Source organism: Vidua chalybeata, chromosome 2 (genome assembly GCF_026979565.1).
Source record: "Vidua chalybeata isolate OUT-0048 chromosome 2, bVidCha1 merged haplotype, whole genome shotgun sequence".
In the NCBI taxonomy this organism is placed as follows: Eukaryota; Metazoa; Chordata; class Aves; order Passeriformes; family Viduidae; genus Vidua; species Vidua chalybeata.
The window spans coordinates 105,596,282-105,612,468 of NC_071531.1; the positions used below are offsets into that span (position 1 = coordinate 105,596,282).

The following is a 16,187-nucleotide window of genomic DNA, read 5'->3' on the forward strand; positions in this document are numbered from 1 at the left end:
GACATCCTCTGAACCATCTGGGCATTTCCCATGGTACCTTTTCCACAGGGCAGGTCCTGCCAGGACATTACTTCTTCCACATGACCAGAACCCACTTGGGACTCCGAATGATAATGTTTGTCTGGTGCAGTGTCTTAAACCAAAACTTCTGGGGGAGAACTTGCACAGGCAGCAAGCCTAAGACATGATTCCAAAAACATATCCATGTCCTGTCCTTACTTGCCTTCTACGTCCCATGTCCTGAAAAATCTCAACTTGTGCTCAGCGTGGGATGAAGGAACCACTCCACAGACATCCATAAGTTTATTATTTCTAAGCCATTTTCACGCTGTAAACTCTTACAGCCAAGAAAAACTGTGACATTACCTTTTCACAAAAGGGCCGTTAAATCTATTGCAGAAAAGTAAAAACATACAGTGGTATATTTGTGTTTTGTTTCTTTAAAGAACTTGATATCTTAAATTCTATTTCAAGAGCATACTTATGTATTTACAATAATGAGAATTTAAAGAAATTAATAAAAAATAATGCACAACCAACACAGAAATATTCTAAAGCCTCAAGATTTATGGATCCTTTTATAAATGTTCATCTAACTAAACAGTAGCAAAATCATGCATGGGTGAACTCCTGTCCCAAATGTAGGATTATTATAAGTTCAATAAGAGATAGAAAAAATATTGAGGAACTTGATTCATTTCTTGGCTGGTAAGGAAGAAATGAACATGACTTAATAAAGTTTTGTTTTGACATACTGTCTTGGGGACTCAGTTTTATATTAACATTATTATCAAGTCAGAAGTCCTCAACAGCAAGGCAGATTTTTAGAAGTAACACTGTGTGGAAAAAATTACTGTTCATTCTAACACTGCTGAATGTAACTGTTGAAAGCAAAACTTTGTTTTGGAGCTCTCTGAAGAGAGACTTCCCTCTTCCTGTGCAGAAGAAGATGACTTCCACATGTGCCTATTTCTCTACAGCACAAATAAATACAGGGTAAAGGCAACATCTCCAGTGATGTTTGAATCTTGTTAGACTTTGCTGTCACTTACTACGAACATCTCTTCAGGAATTTCATACTCTTAATGCAAATACACAAAACATTTATGACTGAATTTCACTAAGTCAGTTAATTGGTGCCTATAAAAAACATACATTGCAAAAGGAAAGCATCAAAATGTCAAAATCTCTTTTTTCCTTAACAAGCACACCATAAATAGAATGATGACTTTTCTTTCTTGCAATTTAGTTTTAGATTATATTACACAATATATCATTGTGACTGACAGTAGTTAACATTTAGATATTGTTGACCTATGTGATGTGTCAGGTTACAAAAGCCTCCCAAAGAAAGCAAGAAAATACTTCTACATAGTCAATGCAACCCAAGTAGTCAATCTGCCCTGTGGATACATAAGTATGGTATTAGCTAATGTTCTAAATTAACATGCATTAAATTTCCTGGGATGGTTGCTTGAAACATAAATCTTCCTGGCTGACAGATTATTAATAACCTAAATTTTCAATCAAGTTATAAATCTTTCAATGGTTTGCTTGAATTACATTCCATAGACCTAACTCCAGAAGTTTCACTATCTTTTAGGATCAAGCCATTATAATTCCAGACACCACAGATTTTCACATGGTATGGTTGGTGACCATAAGAACTAGCTAGGTCTCTTTCTAATCTGTTTTCAAGGTATAAAGTTGCACACTGGGTATAAATAACAGGAGATCATAGGTCTAGCATAGGTTTTTACATTCTCTGCCCTCTGCTCTTCTCTCTTTGATTAACAAATTAAAAATTCACATTTCCAAAAAAACTTTTATTTAAAGATTTTCAGTTTCCTATATAGAAAGCTTTTAACAGAAGTGCACATAAAATCAGTCCTTTAGATTTGGGACTGCTAGGAATATAAAATCTGATTATGCCACAGAGAAGGTAAAACACCAAGTCACACTAGCTCCATAAAGACCTTAATGGAAATAAAATGTTTGCTTCTGTTAGGACAAAGACAATGTTTCTGCTAAAAGAGCTATGCAAAAAGAGCTATGCGTGCGATGGAATAAGGAAATGAGGAGAGATGAACAAGGGAAACAGCAAAAGATCTCTAGGAACACAGAAAATTCAAATACCTGTTAGATTCCTAAATGCTGAAAGAAAAGAGGCCCAAGAACATAAAAACTTCAGTGGGAAGGGGGGAAGTCACAGAACAATTAAAGCAATTTTCTAATTTCATTATCTACAGCATTATTTAAACACAAGGTAAATAAATCCTTCCCATTTGAAAAAGAAAAGCAAACCAACAAACAAAATGACCCACCTCTAACAAAACCAAAAACCTCCATCAAGCAGAACATGCATAACAGTAATCCAATTTATCCAATCCCAGTCTACTGGGATTTCAGGACAGCTTCAGAAGAATTCATTCAACAAAAGCTTTTAACTAAGCACCAGTGAGGTGAGATGGAAAGTCCAGGTACAAACAAAGAGGAAATCAAAAATTAAGAGAGGAACAAGAAGCAACCATCTGTTCCAGCCTGAAGGGAGGTTACTGCAAATTCACCAACTTTGCACTGGTAAGTAAAATACAGAAGTGATCGAAAAAGAGCAGTAAGTTTTAACCATGTTTGCTCAGTAAAGAGATTTGCAGTGTAGTAGATACAAGAACTGGCAAGCATGAACTGACAGAAACATCATGTGAGACTGAGTATTCATGTAAGAAGAAAGCTATATTCAAAACTGCTATGTGTACATGGTGGAAGGCAACTCTGGAATTTATAGAAGATGATGGACACTAAACTAACTAGCATTATTCACATTATTGACCTCTGAGATCAGACCAGGCTACTCAGGGCTTTTTTTCAGGTATCTTAATACTTTCCAAGGTTTGACAAATCCTGCACAGCCTCTCCGGGCAACCTCCACTGCCTGCCTGTCTTTATAGGAAAAAATGTTTCTTTATATCCAGGCTTCATCTTCCTTATCTCAAAGACTCCTATTGCCTCTCATCCTCCTAGTATGCACTGCTCTAAAAAGCCTGGCTCAAGTACATCAGAAACCTCTTTTATTGTCCATGACTTTGCAAAAATGAGAAGGAGTTGCCTTGCTAAGACTTCTTCCCACTGTCTCTCATCACCACTGGACACAGCTCAGTGGGTCCTGTGGACTTCTGTGGGTCAAGTTTGTCCAAGTAATCTCTCACTCAAATCCTTGTTCAGAGTTCTCTCAACTATGTACAGGTCTGAGGTCTGAGGTCTTTGAGGTCTCACTGGTAAAGGCTGAGGCAAAGCAAGGCACTGAGTACCTCACCTGCTCTATTCAGCAAAATTCTCCTCGCTCAGCCCTTTATGCCCAGTATAACATCAAAACCTGTTCTTCTTACCCTAGACAACCCTTGAGGCACCAACGCAGGTCAGCTTTCACTTTACTAATACCATTCCTTCATGCCTGGACAACATCTCCAGTCTCCTCAGTAGCCCATCTGTGCTTCCAGATCCTGCACACTGCATGCTTGGCAGTGAAGCTTGGCTATGAGCTCCCTGAGAGCAGAACGGACTCTTCTGGCAATCAGGGAATGCTGTTAGCTTTCCTAAGCATCTCTGCACTTCCACCTATGGAACCCCAGATACCAACTCCTAGAAGAAGACAAAGTCTGCTCTCCCGAACTGGGTCTGGGTCCTGTTATTCCTTTCTCGCTCCCAGCAGCATCCTGAACTCTACTTTTTCATGGTTGCTGCAGTCAAGAGTACCCACATTACTCCACCTTCAGTTCTTCCATTTTCAGGGAACATCAGATTCAGCTGTGCATCACCCCTAGTTGGCCCATCAGTGCTCATACCAAGAAGTTCTTCCTCATACCCTTCAAAAATCTAGTTTGCTTGTGTCCTGCTGTGTTGGACCCAGCAAGAGTCAGGATGTTCATTGAAGTTTCCCATGGGAACCACAGACTGTAATCCAGAGACTTCCTTGCCTTTCAAAAAGGCTGCATGCACATCCTCATCCTGAGGAGGGTAGTCTGTAGCAGACACAATTGTCACTGATGTCAGAATGAGCTGCATATACCCAGGATCTTCAGAGAGTCAATTCCTTGTCTTCAACAACTCCTTAATAAGAAACATTTTGAAACTTCTCTTATGTATGCTTCTAGCACTTTCTACACTTCAATCTCACTTAAACACAGACACATTAGGAGATGCAATAAATAAATAATGTGCAAAAACATCTCATGCAGTGGCCTAAACTTCCCAGGAAAAGAGATTATTTTAAATTATTCACTTAAAATGAGCTGCCTCACCTTCCAACAGATACAGTGAAGAATGCACACAGCTAATTGAAGAGTGCTTACCTGAATGACAGCACTAAACCAGCACGTGTTTCCAACATTCTTTAATCCTACTGGGCAGTTGTCTTGCCGCTTTCGATCATAAGGGTTTGGAGAGTCACTCCATACCTCTGGATGCGTCCTCTTTAAACTCGCTTTATTTTCTGCAATACTGGCTTCTAGAACTCTTTGAGAACAGAAGGGAGGGAAAAATGTGAGAAAAAAGCAAAGACCCCAGAAAAACAAATCAAAAAAATCCCCCACCAAGTAGTAAAATACATTCAGGTAGCAATATAGACATCATAATGACATCATTCACTTATTGTTGCTGAGCAATATATGCAATATATTATATTATACGCAATAGCATGTCTCAAAAATGCTATTTTACTTTTATCTATGCTACAGCAATTCCATTACCCTTTGGAAAATGGTATCGGTGAGTGCATGAATCTCCTGTGAGAGCTCTAGATACAAGAGCCATGTATACAAGTCATCAATTATTTAAGAACCAGATTCAAACTGGATGGACAATTTTTAGGCAGCACTAATAGTACAGTGCTTTCATCCTCGAATGCTTTTATTGCTATGCGAAGCACAAAGTCACCAATCTTTCATTTACTGACAGGAAGCCAAAGCTAGCAAGACAACTTTCAAAAACAAAGGCAGTTTTCTTAGTTTTTATTTTTGCAACTTATGCAACTGTGTTAATCACTTTGCATGGCAAGTAATTACTTTATGAGCCATGGAAAAACATCTTCCTGCAATTTTTCAAATGCCACCCAACGCTTTAATTGTATGCTCCAATGACCACTTTCTTTGCTGGAAACTGCTCCTGTGTGATTTATGCTGAATACCCGTATTTCACATGACAGTAAGACCTGATGGGTGTGAAGCTCTCCAACTCAAGCCTCATTTGATATGTTATTTCTGTATCAGCACATATGCTTAGCCTGGCGACAAAATACACCTTAAAAGCAATTTGTGGTAGATGTATTCTGAATAGAAAGATGGAGATGGATGCACTGAGGTCATGTAACAGTGGCTCTCTAACTCGTAAGCCACGAGTTTGGTGTGTGCACTACTGACACAGTCTCTGTCCCCAGCCATCCAGTCCAGCTCTCAGACTGAGCTGCTCTCCAACACCAAGCACAGGATTTCACAGGCTGCATCACAAGCATCTAAGCAGTCTGAGCAGCAGGAAGAGATGCCCCCTCTCAGTTCTAGATTCACTAAGAACCAAAGAAAGGCAGGTTTAGGTTGGTCATTAAAGGGAGCTCCTAAAGAATAAAGTCTGAACATCTTAGAAAAAACATAGAAACAGACAACCCCCCTCCTCATAATCTTTCAGTTTCCTACCTACATCTTTATTTCAAGCTATGTTCCTATCAAAGAAAGAAAAGCTATCTTAGCAAGAAACATGAACTTACTGCAGATAACTGCTCGACTAATTTGTGATTGATACTTATTTCAGAAAAAATGCAGCAAAAGAGAGGCATTCTAAATTTGACAGACCATTTGATACAAATACCACTTTTGTATCTGTCTCAGAAAGAACCTAAATCTGGTAATTTCCTACAAATTAATCGATTTATTTTTTACACCACCCTGTAAACAGCACTGAAAGGACAGACATAGAATCCACTAAGAGCTTCTGTTCTGACATCTCTTCAAACACTGCATAGGGATGGAACGTGACTCTGATTGTTCTAAGAGTCTTTTCTGATAGTTTTTTCTACCAAAATGTAAAGAAACAGTCAAATTCATTTCCCTTTTCATTAATACTGTCCTTCAAAAGTGTTGGATGACCTGTGTATCTCTGCTTTGAGAGCAAAAGTTGGTCAATGGGGACATTAAAAATCAATTTAAAAATGTCATACAAAGTTCGAATAATTTGTCATGCAGGTAGAATTGCTTAAAATCTTGTTTAAACTAATTTGAAGGGACCTTTAAAACTGACAAGAAGATTGACAGACTGGGATAAATTTAAATTATCTTGTAACAGGATTACAATACCTACTTCACGCCACTTGTGTTTCAGGTAAAAAGATTCAACTTCTCTTTTTTTATTCCCCCCAGAAGTTCAAGAATACTTCAAGGTATTTCAAGATTCAAGTTCAGAAAAATAAATACTCTCAAAGTGAAACAGTCCTCTGGCCCCATGAGTATTACCATTCATCAGCTTAATTACCTACTAAAATTTCTTTGTATTTGAATTTGTGTTCCTTTAGCAGGTAAGGGATTTAGTGAACTCTAGCTCGACCTAAAATGTGTTTCCATGTGTTAATAAAGTATTTGCTTCTGAAGGCATCATGGTGTTTTTTCCTTAATTCTACTTATAACATTACCTGTCCTCAGAGAGCACATGCAATAACTGCACGTTCTATGTGCTGAATTAATTTTCAGATATAATGATAACCGTGATGCAGTTAACTCAAAAATGAAAAGTGAAATAAAGTGCAGTGAGCACAGTAAATAGGAACGTAATGATCAGCTAGAATGCTACACAAATGAATGTATTTACTAGCACAGTGAGGATATCTCATAAAATGCTCACTGTCTTACATTCATAGAGTCACAAATTTGGGACATCACCTGGATCAAGAATCTTACACTGCTTGACAAAACAAGCATCCTTCCAGAGAGTTACTATAAGGATTTTGATGAGAGAGCTGAAGCCCCACTTGGTGACCTTTGAGGACAACAGCACAGTCTCCAGCACAGACCATCAGCTAGCTACTTGCAGGGTTTGGCATCTCCCCCCCTCCCCAACTCATGGGACCTACAGCTCCCCCACATTCCAAGGGCTGGAATCCTGTTTGGAGGGAAATGCTGTAGCAGAGTTAGTTAGTGCCAGGCTTGGCAAGAGGCTTGAAAGCAGTGTTTTATTTCTCTCTAACAAGCTGGGCACCGCCAAGCACCTTTGCAGAACTGCAGAGAGTTCACCAGACAAAGCAAAACCCCCCCAGCAAGGCAAGTCCACAGCACAAAGATTCAGTCAAACCACACTCTAAGGAAGCCCACTCAACATGCTGCAGAAAAGCCCACTCTGTTGGGTTACTCAGCTAGAAGAGCATAGGAAGGTATTTGTACTGTGACTATATCCCTGACTCTACAATATTCCACAACCCCACCTTAGATCTATACACACAATGCTTACCATAGTGCAGAGTCCCAAGCAGTTTCAATAACCCTGATTTAAAAAAAAAGCCCAGGGGCTATGGACATCCTTTATGCACTGACAGCATGGACTCATTTTTATAGGGGCAGTACCACAGGCACAATCCAGGCCAGCTGGTTTCTCCTTCCAGTAATATCTCACTGGCTTCCCTAGTGAAGCCCTCTTTCGCCAGCTTCAGACTCTTTCAATCCACAAAAAGTAATATAAACAGGAGAAACTTCTTCACAACAGGAAATACACTGATCAAGCACATTGCTCTAGATTTAGAGAGGAAACAGGAACAGACTTGAAACGTGCCATGTACGAGATGCTCAGTTTGGACACTCGGACATTTCAGATGCACTCTCTCAACACCTACACAGCAATCATTAGGTAGTGTAAAGTAATTACATTCAGGAAGACAAATTCTATGCGCATTACAACATTAATTACACAAGTCAAGAAATTCCATTAATTTTCCCTTGGAAACCTTAACAAAATCTGCACAAATTAGGTTCCAAACCACTACGAATACCTTTGAAAAAAATATCTACCACAGCAAAAACTACTTAAATATGCACATGGCCTACATTTTTAAAAATGAAACATTTCCACTGTTTAAGTTTGCTTATTATTGACCTCCTATTTGACTTTTGCTTCTTGTTTTATCTAGAAGATCAAAAGTAATGCCTGTAGTTTGACTTGTTGACAACCAGTGTTCTACTTTTTGTTTTGCGAAGTTCTGCATAGATCATACACTTTCTGTTGGAATGCCAACATTCTTCTGTGGGTTGTTGACTACAAAGTGGCATGGGTTTTTTGTTTTGGTTTGGTTTTTTGTAATAAATCCAGTCTGAAACTCTGTCCTTAAGGAAACTGATAGAACAGTTTGGATCAAGGATTCAAGAATTCTGAACTTCCTATATTTGTTCAACGCTGATATGATTTGCTATCAGGTCAGGGTGCTTCTTGCTACATTATTGAGTTGATCTAATGTCTCAATGCTGCCAAAACCTTCAAGATCCTCATTCTTCTCTGCCTCCATTCACAAGCAAAGTCCCATTCCCTTCCTTCTGTCATGAAATACAATGGATCCTTCAGTGAATATTTTTGTATGGCTTTGTGAAATGAATTTGTGCAACAAATGATCCAAAGAACCCTCCAGCAAGCATAGAAAATGTGGTGCACTGCACCAAGGGGGACATGACCTGTAACAAGCTCTTCATTTCACATTGCACATGTTACTGTGTGCAATTTTGCCATTAGATGCAAGTCTCTATTTCATAAAAACAAACAGATTGACTAGATGCCTTTGTACATACAGAAAAAAGGAATCCTTTGTTATTTTCTGCAGCCAGAAAAATATACACTGTAATTTAAGTAGGAAGTATTTATAATACTAAGTTATTGTCTAACCAGATAGGACCAAAGAGGAGTTTTTAGTTTCAGAAGTGAAAAACAGTCTACAGCAAAAATACTAAATCTTCAAGGCTCCCAAGAATTGAGCACAGCAGAAGCAAGCAAGGCTTGGGTAAAGAAAAAGAGGGAGAAAATTTTCCATCTCCAGAAATAGGTCCATCTTTCTGAGTGCCTGCCTAAATCACAACTCTGTAATTACAGCAATTCTGCCCTTCAAAAAGGAACATGCAAGAGCTGACCTTCTGAAAAAAAACTGGACAGAACTTCTACCATTCTCTTGTATAAATGCACATACTGAGGTTTTAGGAAAAAAACAACCCCTTAAATGCTTTTTCCAGTTGTTAATGAGAATATGAATCCCTTTCATCCCACCCTTCCTTCCTAAAATATGCTGTCTTAAATTCATATAACAAGATAACTTTTATCACAAGTGGGGGCACAGAGGGGTATGTTTATTCTCACAATTAACATATTTATTTTTTCAAAAGGGAAAATAAAATTACTGTTGATAAAGTAATACAAATAAAGCAATAAAATATCTATATTATCAGAGATGGAATTTTCTAATAAGTCATTTAGCCTGTCAAACACAATGAACTGAGAAAAAGAATTATTGTGGCTAATCTCCCCCATCTAAATTATTTTTTTATAAAATTGGTCTTTTACAAGGAAGTAGTACTTTACCTCCTATCAAGGATCAAATCATTACCTGTTTCCCTTAGAGTAAGGCCAGCCACAAATGAAAAACTCAACATTCTTCCCAAGGCCAGTGACAGATGGAAAAAAAGAAACAACATCCTTCCCACACAAGTGTACACCCAAGCTAGTTCAAGTCCCAAATATTTCATAATTGTATCAACATTACCAAAAAAACATACACTGTACAAAATGTTAGCATAAAATCTGATCAAAAGTTAGCTCAGAGACTCTTATAACACCCAAACTAAGAGAGTTAAGTTTATAAAACTTTAAATCCAGAACTTCACTCAAAGCCTATAGATCTTATTTGTTAAATAGGTTAATAACATTCTTCATCTGCTAAAATAGAGCAGCTGCTCTTAGTATCCTCAAGTCACAATATTAATACCCACTCCCTCAATCTCAGCCTTATCATAGAGGGAAGAAAATGTTATTGGAAAATGAACACTTTAAAAAACAAGACAAAGTATTTATTAGCTTCTTAATTTATGTTTTGGTTTTGTTGGTTTTTACCTGGTACACAAGAGAAACTTCTGGGTTTAGGTCCTATTTAAATATGACCACACATTTTCTATCTCCATCCACTTCCTCCATATTTAAAGAAATACAAAAATATGAAACATATTAAATCCTAGTCCACACATAATAGACTATTTTCCAGTGTAGAACATACAATACATTAAATCAGCATCCTGAAGCCAGGCATATCAGTAGCACAAGTAAAAGTAAACAAGTTATTATTTGTTAAAAGTTTAAAAAAGCAATACAGGCCAATCTCCAACTCTTTAATTTAATTTCTGCTTTATATAAGTTGGTTGTTTACCTGCTAATGGCTTGTTCCTCATCTGTTATTCCAGTCTCCCTGAATGCCCTGTTTGACTCCTCCAAACTCAAGGCAATTGCCCTCTGAAGATCATCTTTATCATCTCCAGTGAGATCAATCACATCTGAAAAGCAAAACTATCTTTCTCAAAATTAAAAGTGAAACAGAATGAAAGGTAAGTCTTACTGTAGAGGAGAGAGCCCACATGGATTGCTGAGCACCATTCCAGTCCATCCCTCCTGTGCCCTATGCTCTTGCAACCACTAACCCTGCTAACAGCTCCCTTTTGCCTCCAAGCCAGATAAAAACCTCAGCAGTTCACTCTGGACATGATGGGCTGTAGTTCTCCTTGCTCCTAATGTTCTTAAGTTTCACAAAGCTATGGGACAAATTTAGGAATACATGTTTTCTGAAAGCCTTCCTAAAGCAATACACTAAAATGCATTACTTCAGCTACTGAGATCAGTTGCTTGAGGGAACACATGATGGAGAGGACCTTACTTTAAAAGGATACCTTAATTGAGCAGGATAAAAGGATACCTTAATTGATTTTTCCTCCTCATGAAGGAACATGTGTTTTCCCAACATAGCCCCAAATTCTACAAGTATTTTTGCACCCTGGTAAGCCAAATACTTTCACACAGTTTCATAACAAGTGGAACAGTTCCTAACTCAACCTAATTATTTTCTATCCTGCTTGTGCATTCCTCTTCTGAACATATTTAAATTCAATTTCATCTACTGAAAGTATTGCATCTCAACATGGAAAAAAACAAATACTGGAGACAAAATGAGGATCCATACCTGGATAAGTGGGGAATTCTGGATGGACTACTGACTGAAAACAGCTCTACTTCTGCCTTCTTCATCAGCTCTTATTATACAAAGGATCAAAAACTGATATCCCCAATAAACCTCCTTATTTCTTGAGGTCAGCAACAACACCCCTGCTCCTAATTCAGGTGGGATCCTACTACACACCACAACACAAATCATGTCCCCAGCAGGCACAGCCAAGCTTTTAGAGCAGCTGGAGCCCACAGGAATGTCCATCAGCTGCACAAGACCTTCACTGGTTATCACCATTTCAAGGGTCAGAAGTCTCATTTTCCAAGTGAGACAGACAGAAAGAAAGGAAAAGTGCAAAAGGAACTTTTGCATGCAGTATCAGACAGACACACACATGAAGCATTGGCTGGTTTGAGTCTCCCTCTTCCAAGGCAAAGTTTACCCAAAGAGTTATGAAAAGGATTTGTCTCCAGCCTGGGGTTTGGCCACTAGAAGCTGAAAGGCTCTGGGAGAACGAGATACAGATTTGAAACTGGCAATTGCTCACAAAGAGAGCCAAGAGGCTAGTCAGCATTTCTCCTTCCACAAGCCAACCCAATTACTCCAAAGAGCTTGTCTGCCTACGTTCTGACTTCTCTCCTCATGGGCTGGTCTGCTGTAGACTGTAGCTTCCTTTATTCCCCTGGACTTTCTTTTTTGGGATGTTTCTCATTGGATAGGAACAAAACACTAAACTTAGTATACAAAAATCATTGCCATAGCAGGAACAGAAAATAGGATGACCTGTCCTTACAAAAAAGCTGAAATCAGAAAGAAGTTGTAAAGAAACTTTTCTGTTAACACCAGCATCTTCAAAACCTACTTTTAAACTCAGTCCTGTTTTCTCTAAATAATGGTTGAACTTCTATTTTATTTTGTGGGTCTTTAAAGGGGGCACTCTTACCTGCAGAGTATACTGGGCAATCTGTCATGACCTAGAAGTATGCAAAAACACTACTGCTATAAAAGCAGCACTTCCTAATTTTATTCTTAGGCCTTCTATAGTCAGGTCAGATCTTCCAGAGTAACAGAAGGGTACTTCAACTCAGATGCCTGAAATTCTCCTTCAGAAGTACTAAAGCAATTACAGCCACCAACAGCAGAAGTCTCCCCTAGAGAAGTTTTAATAAATATGCTGCCATGCTGAGAACAACATAATTTGGGCAAAAATACCACCTCAGCCTGGGTCACATGCAAACCTGACTGTCCTACAGCCTGACAGCAGAAGGAGACTAGAAAGGCTGACAAATGAGAGGATCTCCTCACCAGACATGCACTACCTATTATGCTCTAAAATGTGTGCTTGTGTTGTATTTTCTGCACATTTACAAGGAGCCACACACAGCACCTCATCTTCCCTGGAGCCAAGCTCTATTTCTCAAAGTAGGAATAGTGGTCACAACCCAGCAGCCACACATGCTGATGGACAAGTATGGGATTGCTCTGGTAACTTCCTTACAGTGAGGAATGTTCCTTGAGCAAGTTTCTAGTCAGGTAAGAGTGATGACATTTTTACATGACAATAAAGAAAGTTAGATTAAGAAGTCAGCTTCTCTATATGGGGACTATTTTCTAGAAAAAAATTCTTGATGTAGGTGAAAATTATGTATTTAACAAAACCTCCTCCATTATACAAAAACCTATCTGGATCAACAAAATATTAAAATCAACTTCTTTGCAACTCCTTAGCTCTCTAATTTTTATTAATCTATACCACCACCTTATGTGTTTAGAAGTTTATTACCATTTGTATTACCAGAGATTACATAGTTTTAATATTAAAACTCCAAATCTTTTACTTTTGTTTGCTTCCCAAAAGCAGATGAGCCAAAAAAGTTTGTTTTGGCATATAAGGGTTTTGGAGCATATACCATAGGATTCTCTTTAGAAATGTTCTATCCATACATTGCTCCTGCTCTGCATGAAGAAAAGACAACAGAGTGAAGACACACTCGCAGATATTACCACTACATGCGAGTGGTGCAATCAGTTCACATCACAGAGGGTTTACCTAGCATAATTTATGTCAAAAAATACATTTATAAATATCAGCTCATCCATGGTAACCTATTTCATGCAAGCTCTTAGTTCATAGCAAATGTCAAATAAAAATCGTTTTGACATTTAAGCTAATGCCTTTACAGTTGACTCAGTAATTCATGAAGCTGCAACACCTCATACAACTTGAATCCTAAATCATAAGATGATAAAGACTTCAACAGAAGTCACAAAATAAGGGTAAGTCTGAGACTAAACTCTTTGTTCTAGAAACCAAAAATAAATATATATATATATATATATATATAACCTTGTCTCCGCATTTTGCATTCCTGTCAGATGTATATATGATGTATGTCAAGATGTATGTCAGATGTATACAAATGTACATATAATACATGAAATTAATGTAGTTTTCTTTTTTCTTGTTTTTGTTTTAAAATATCTTCATGTTTTATAAATTCTTGCATGGGGATATTAATGTTGCTGCTATTAGTAGTAGAACTCATTAGTGAAACTGAGCTGCTGAAGTTTCCTATCTGACCAACAGATTACTCTGTTTTACGTATGAGTTTGAAGAAAACCAAAAAAGATGACTTTTACTCAAAGTTTTTATCAGACACACAAGTTTTTTCTGTGATAGGCTGAAGGATGCATTTCATGAAGGTGTAAGAATAATGCCACTTGTCCAAATTTAGTTATGTGACTTTAATTTACACATGCCAGTTTTTTAATACTCCTCTCATTTAGCCCACAGAACACTTAAATTCTCACTGGCTCATCCTCATAAAGGTACTTGTTACTTTAATGTCAAATAGCCTTAGAAAATGCAAACATTCTTAACCAGGCCATGGCTAGTGAATAAAGTTTGCTTATGAAAAAATTCTCCATAAGTGAAGAAACTTATCAACACAGTCTGGTTTAGTGCATGTGTGTTTATTCAATGAAAACTAACATTCATAATTAATCATCTGTTTTACTAAGAAATGTATTCTTGGGTTACAACATTATTAATATAAAATAATGTGTCCTTGTAATACATAAGATTCAGAGAGTTTGACATTGTTTGTAATTCTACAAAACAATTTAAGTTGTATATTGAACATACTAGTGTATGCATAATGAATGCACACACTACATCTATCTATCCCCATAGATCTTCCTCTTTGAAAAAAATCTTATTCATCTGTTTACTTAGGAAATTTCTATCATCATTTAAATAAATGGTTCTTACTTGGTTATTGCCTAGGTCATTAAAATAATTACTGTGTTGTTGACTTGGTACTTATACAAGGAGGAGGCAGACAGTAGGAACTTCAAACTTAAGTAGGCTGGGAAACTCAGCATGAGAGACAGATCAGAAGTAGCAATTGAACTCAGGGACAGGCAATAAACATCCACAGTGATGCAACAACTGGAGCAGGGGAAAAAAAATGAAGGGGCAGCCTTGATGGGGTCAACAGAGTAGTGCCAAGTATGAAAACCCAGCAGCAACATTCCAATTTCAACACATCAACAATATAAACATTTTTTCAAGGGAGTTGAGACTACATCTGGTTTATTTATTACAAGCAGAGCTAAGCAAGATCCTACATGCTACCACCTATTCTGTGACATTAAATTCACAGTGGTCTCAGGCTCCTAAGGTGAAGATTTAAAGGAATTTCAGTGACTGTATATGCCAATTTTGGTTAAAACTGGCTGGAGGGAGAGCACCCAGTACCCCTGCAGCAATTCAGCCAACTCAAACTGCTGTACTGGTGCAAGAGCTTGTAAATATTGGCCACCCTTATCCCACAGCTTCCTCATCTCAGCTGTATTTACAACATCCTACAATTTTAACACCTTAAACCTATCACTCTCACACTGATGGGGAACGAGAGAGGTAATCATGACACACAGCAACATGTGAATCTGTAAGATGAAAAGAGGACCTTAAGGTACAATACTTCTGACATTTTGAAGCAGGGACCTGGACATACCAAGCTGGCAGAACTGCCAGGAACCTGGATGGAGATGACACAAGTAATCCTTGAAATAGAAGGAAATGTCATGAAGACACATAGCGATGGCTGAGCTAGGCAAGGTGACAGAAAAAGGCATTGTCAAATTCTACTCACAGAAACAATAAATTAACAGCTAGAGCATGAGGACTGACTAGGACTTGTGCCAAGAAGGATCCAGGAGCTACAGCTGACTCATGTTCAATCTGCAATTCACATCATCACAGCAAGAAAATAGGAAGTGTTACACTTCTGTCAGAGTACTATGTGGATATTTATAGAGATTCACCTATTTCTCTTAAGAACTAAGCTGATGTCTTCATTATAGTTTTGAGTGCCACAGCTCAGGAAAAAAGTATACTAAAGAAGGCCTAGATGAGAAGAAAAAAAAATGACAATAGGTATAGGAAATGCATCCAAATACTTGAAAGGAATTTAGGCTGTTTCATTTAGATCTGATAGACTGTCTTCAAGCACACAACACGTCATCTGAGATAAAGGGAATGAAGTGTGCTTTAATTTCCACAGGGGTACACTAGGAGTAAAGGACTTAATCTGAAGCAAAAGGGATTTAGGCAGGACACTAGGAGTCTAAAAGTAGGGACAGTGAAGCTTCAAAAGAAATTACCCTATAAAATTTTCAGAGTCTCTAGAATGGAACAGTAAGGAATATTTTATAAACACCGCTTCAAGAAGGATTTCGGTACCGTTGAGCCTAAACTCTACCTCACTGGAAAGGGCTGTGTGACTTTGGAGACACATGCAAAGGCTCAAAGAACAGGAAGATATAAAAAGCCAGAAGCCATGAAGTCTACAATCCTTGAATTGCTGTGCAGGGTATTTCATAGTTATTGTAACATGCCCTTATAAAAGGGCTTGAAGTCTTTTGTTTTGGCTGTGTAATGTGCAATTGCAAAGACTAATAGTTCAGT

General features: G+C 38.0%; 1 protein-coding gene across 3 annotated transcripts in view; it reads right to left on the reverse strand.

The window, feature by feature from the left end:
- USP25 (ubiquitin specific peptidase 25) overlaps positions 1 to 16,187 on the reverse strand; it is an 88,130-nt gene that overhangs the window by 45,848 nt on the left and 26,095 nt on the right. For all 3 annotated transcript variants that reach the window (XM_053969097.1, XM_053969113.1, XM_053969105.1), the window contains 2 exons: positions 10,427 to 10,550; positions 4,350 to 4,512 (listed from right to left, as the gene is read on the reverse strand). In XM_053969097.1, the coding sequence (XP_053825072.1) occupies positions 4,350 to 4,512; positions 10,427 to 10,550 (287 nt within the window). The remainder of the gene's footprint in view (positions 1 to 4,349; positions 4,513 to 10,426; positions 10,551 to 16,187) is intronic.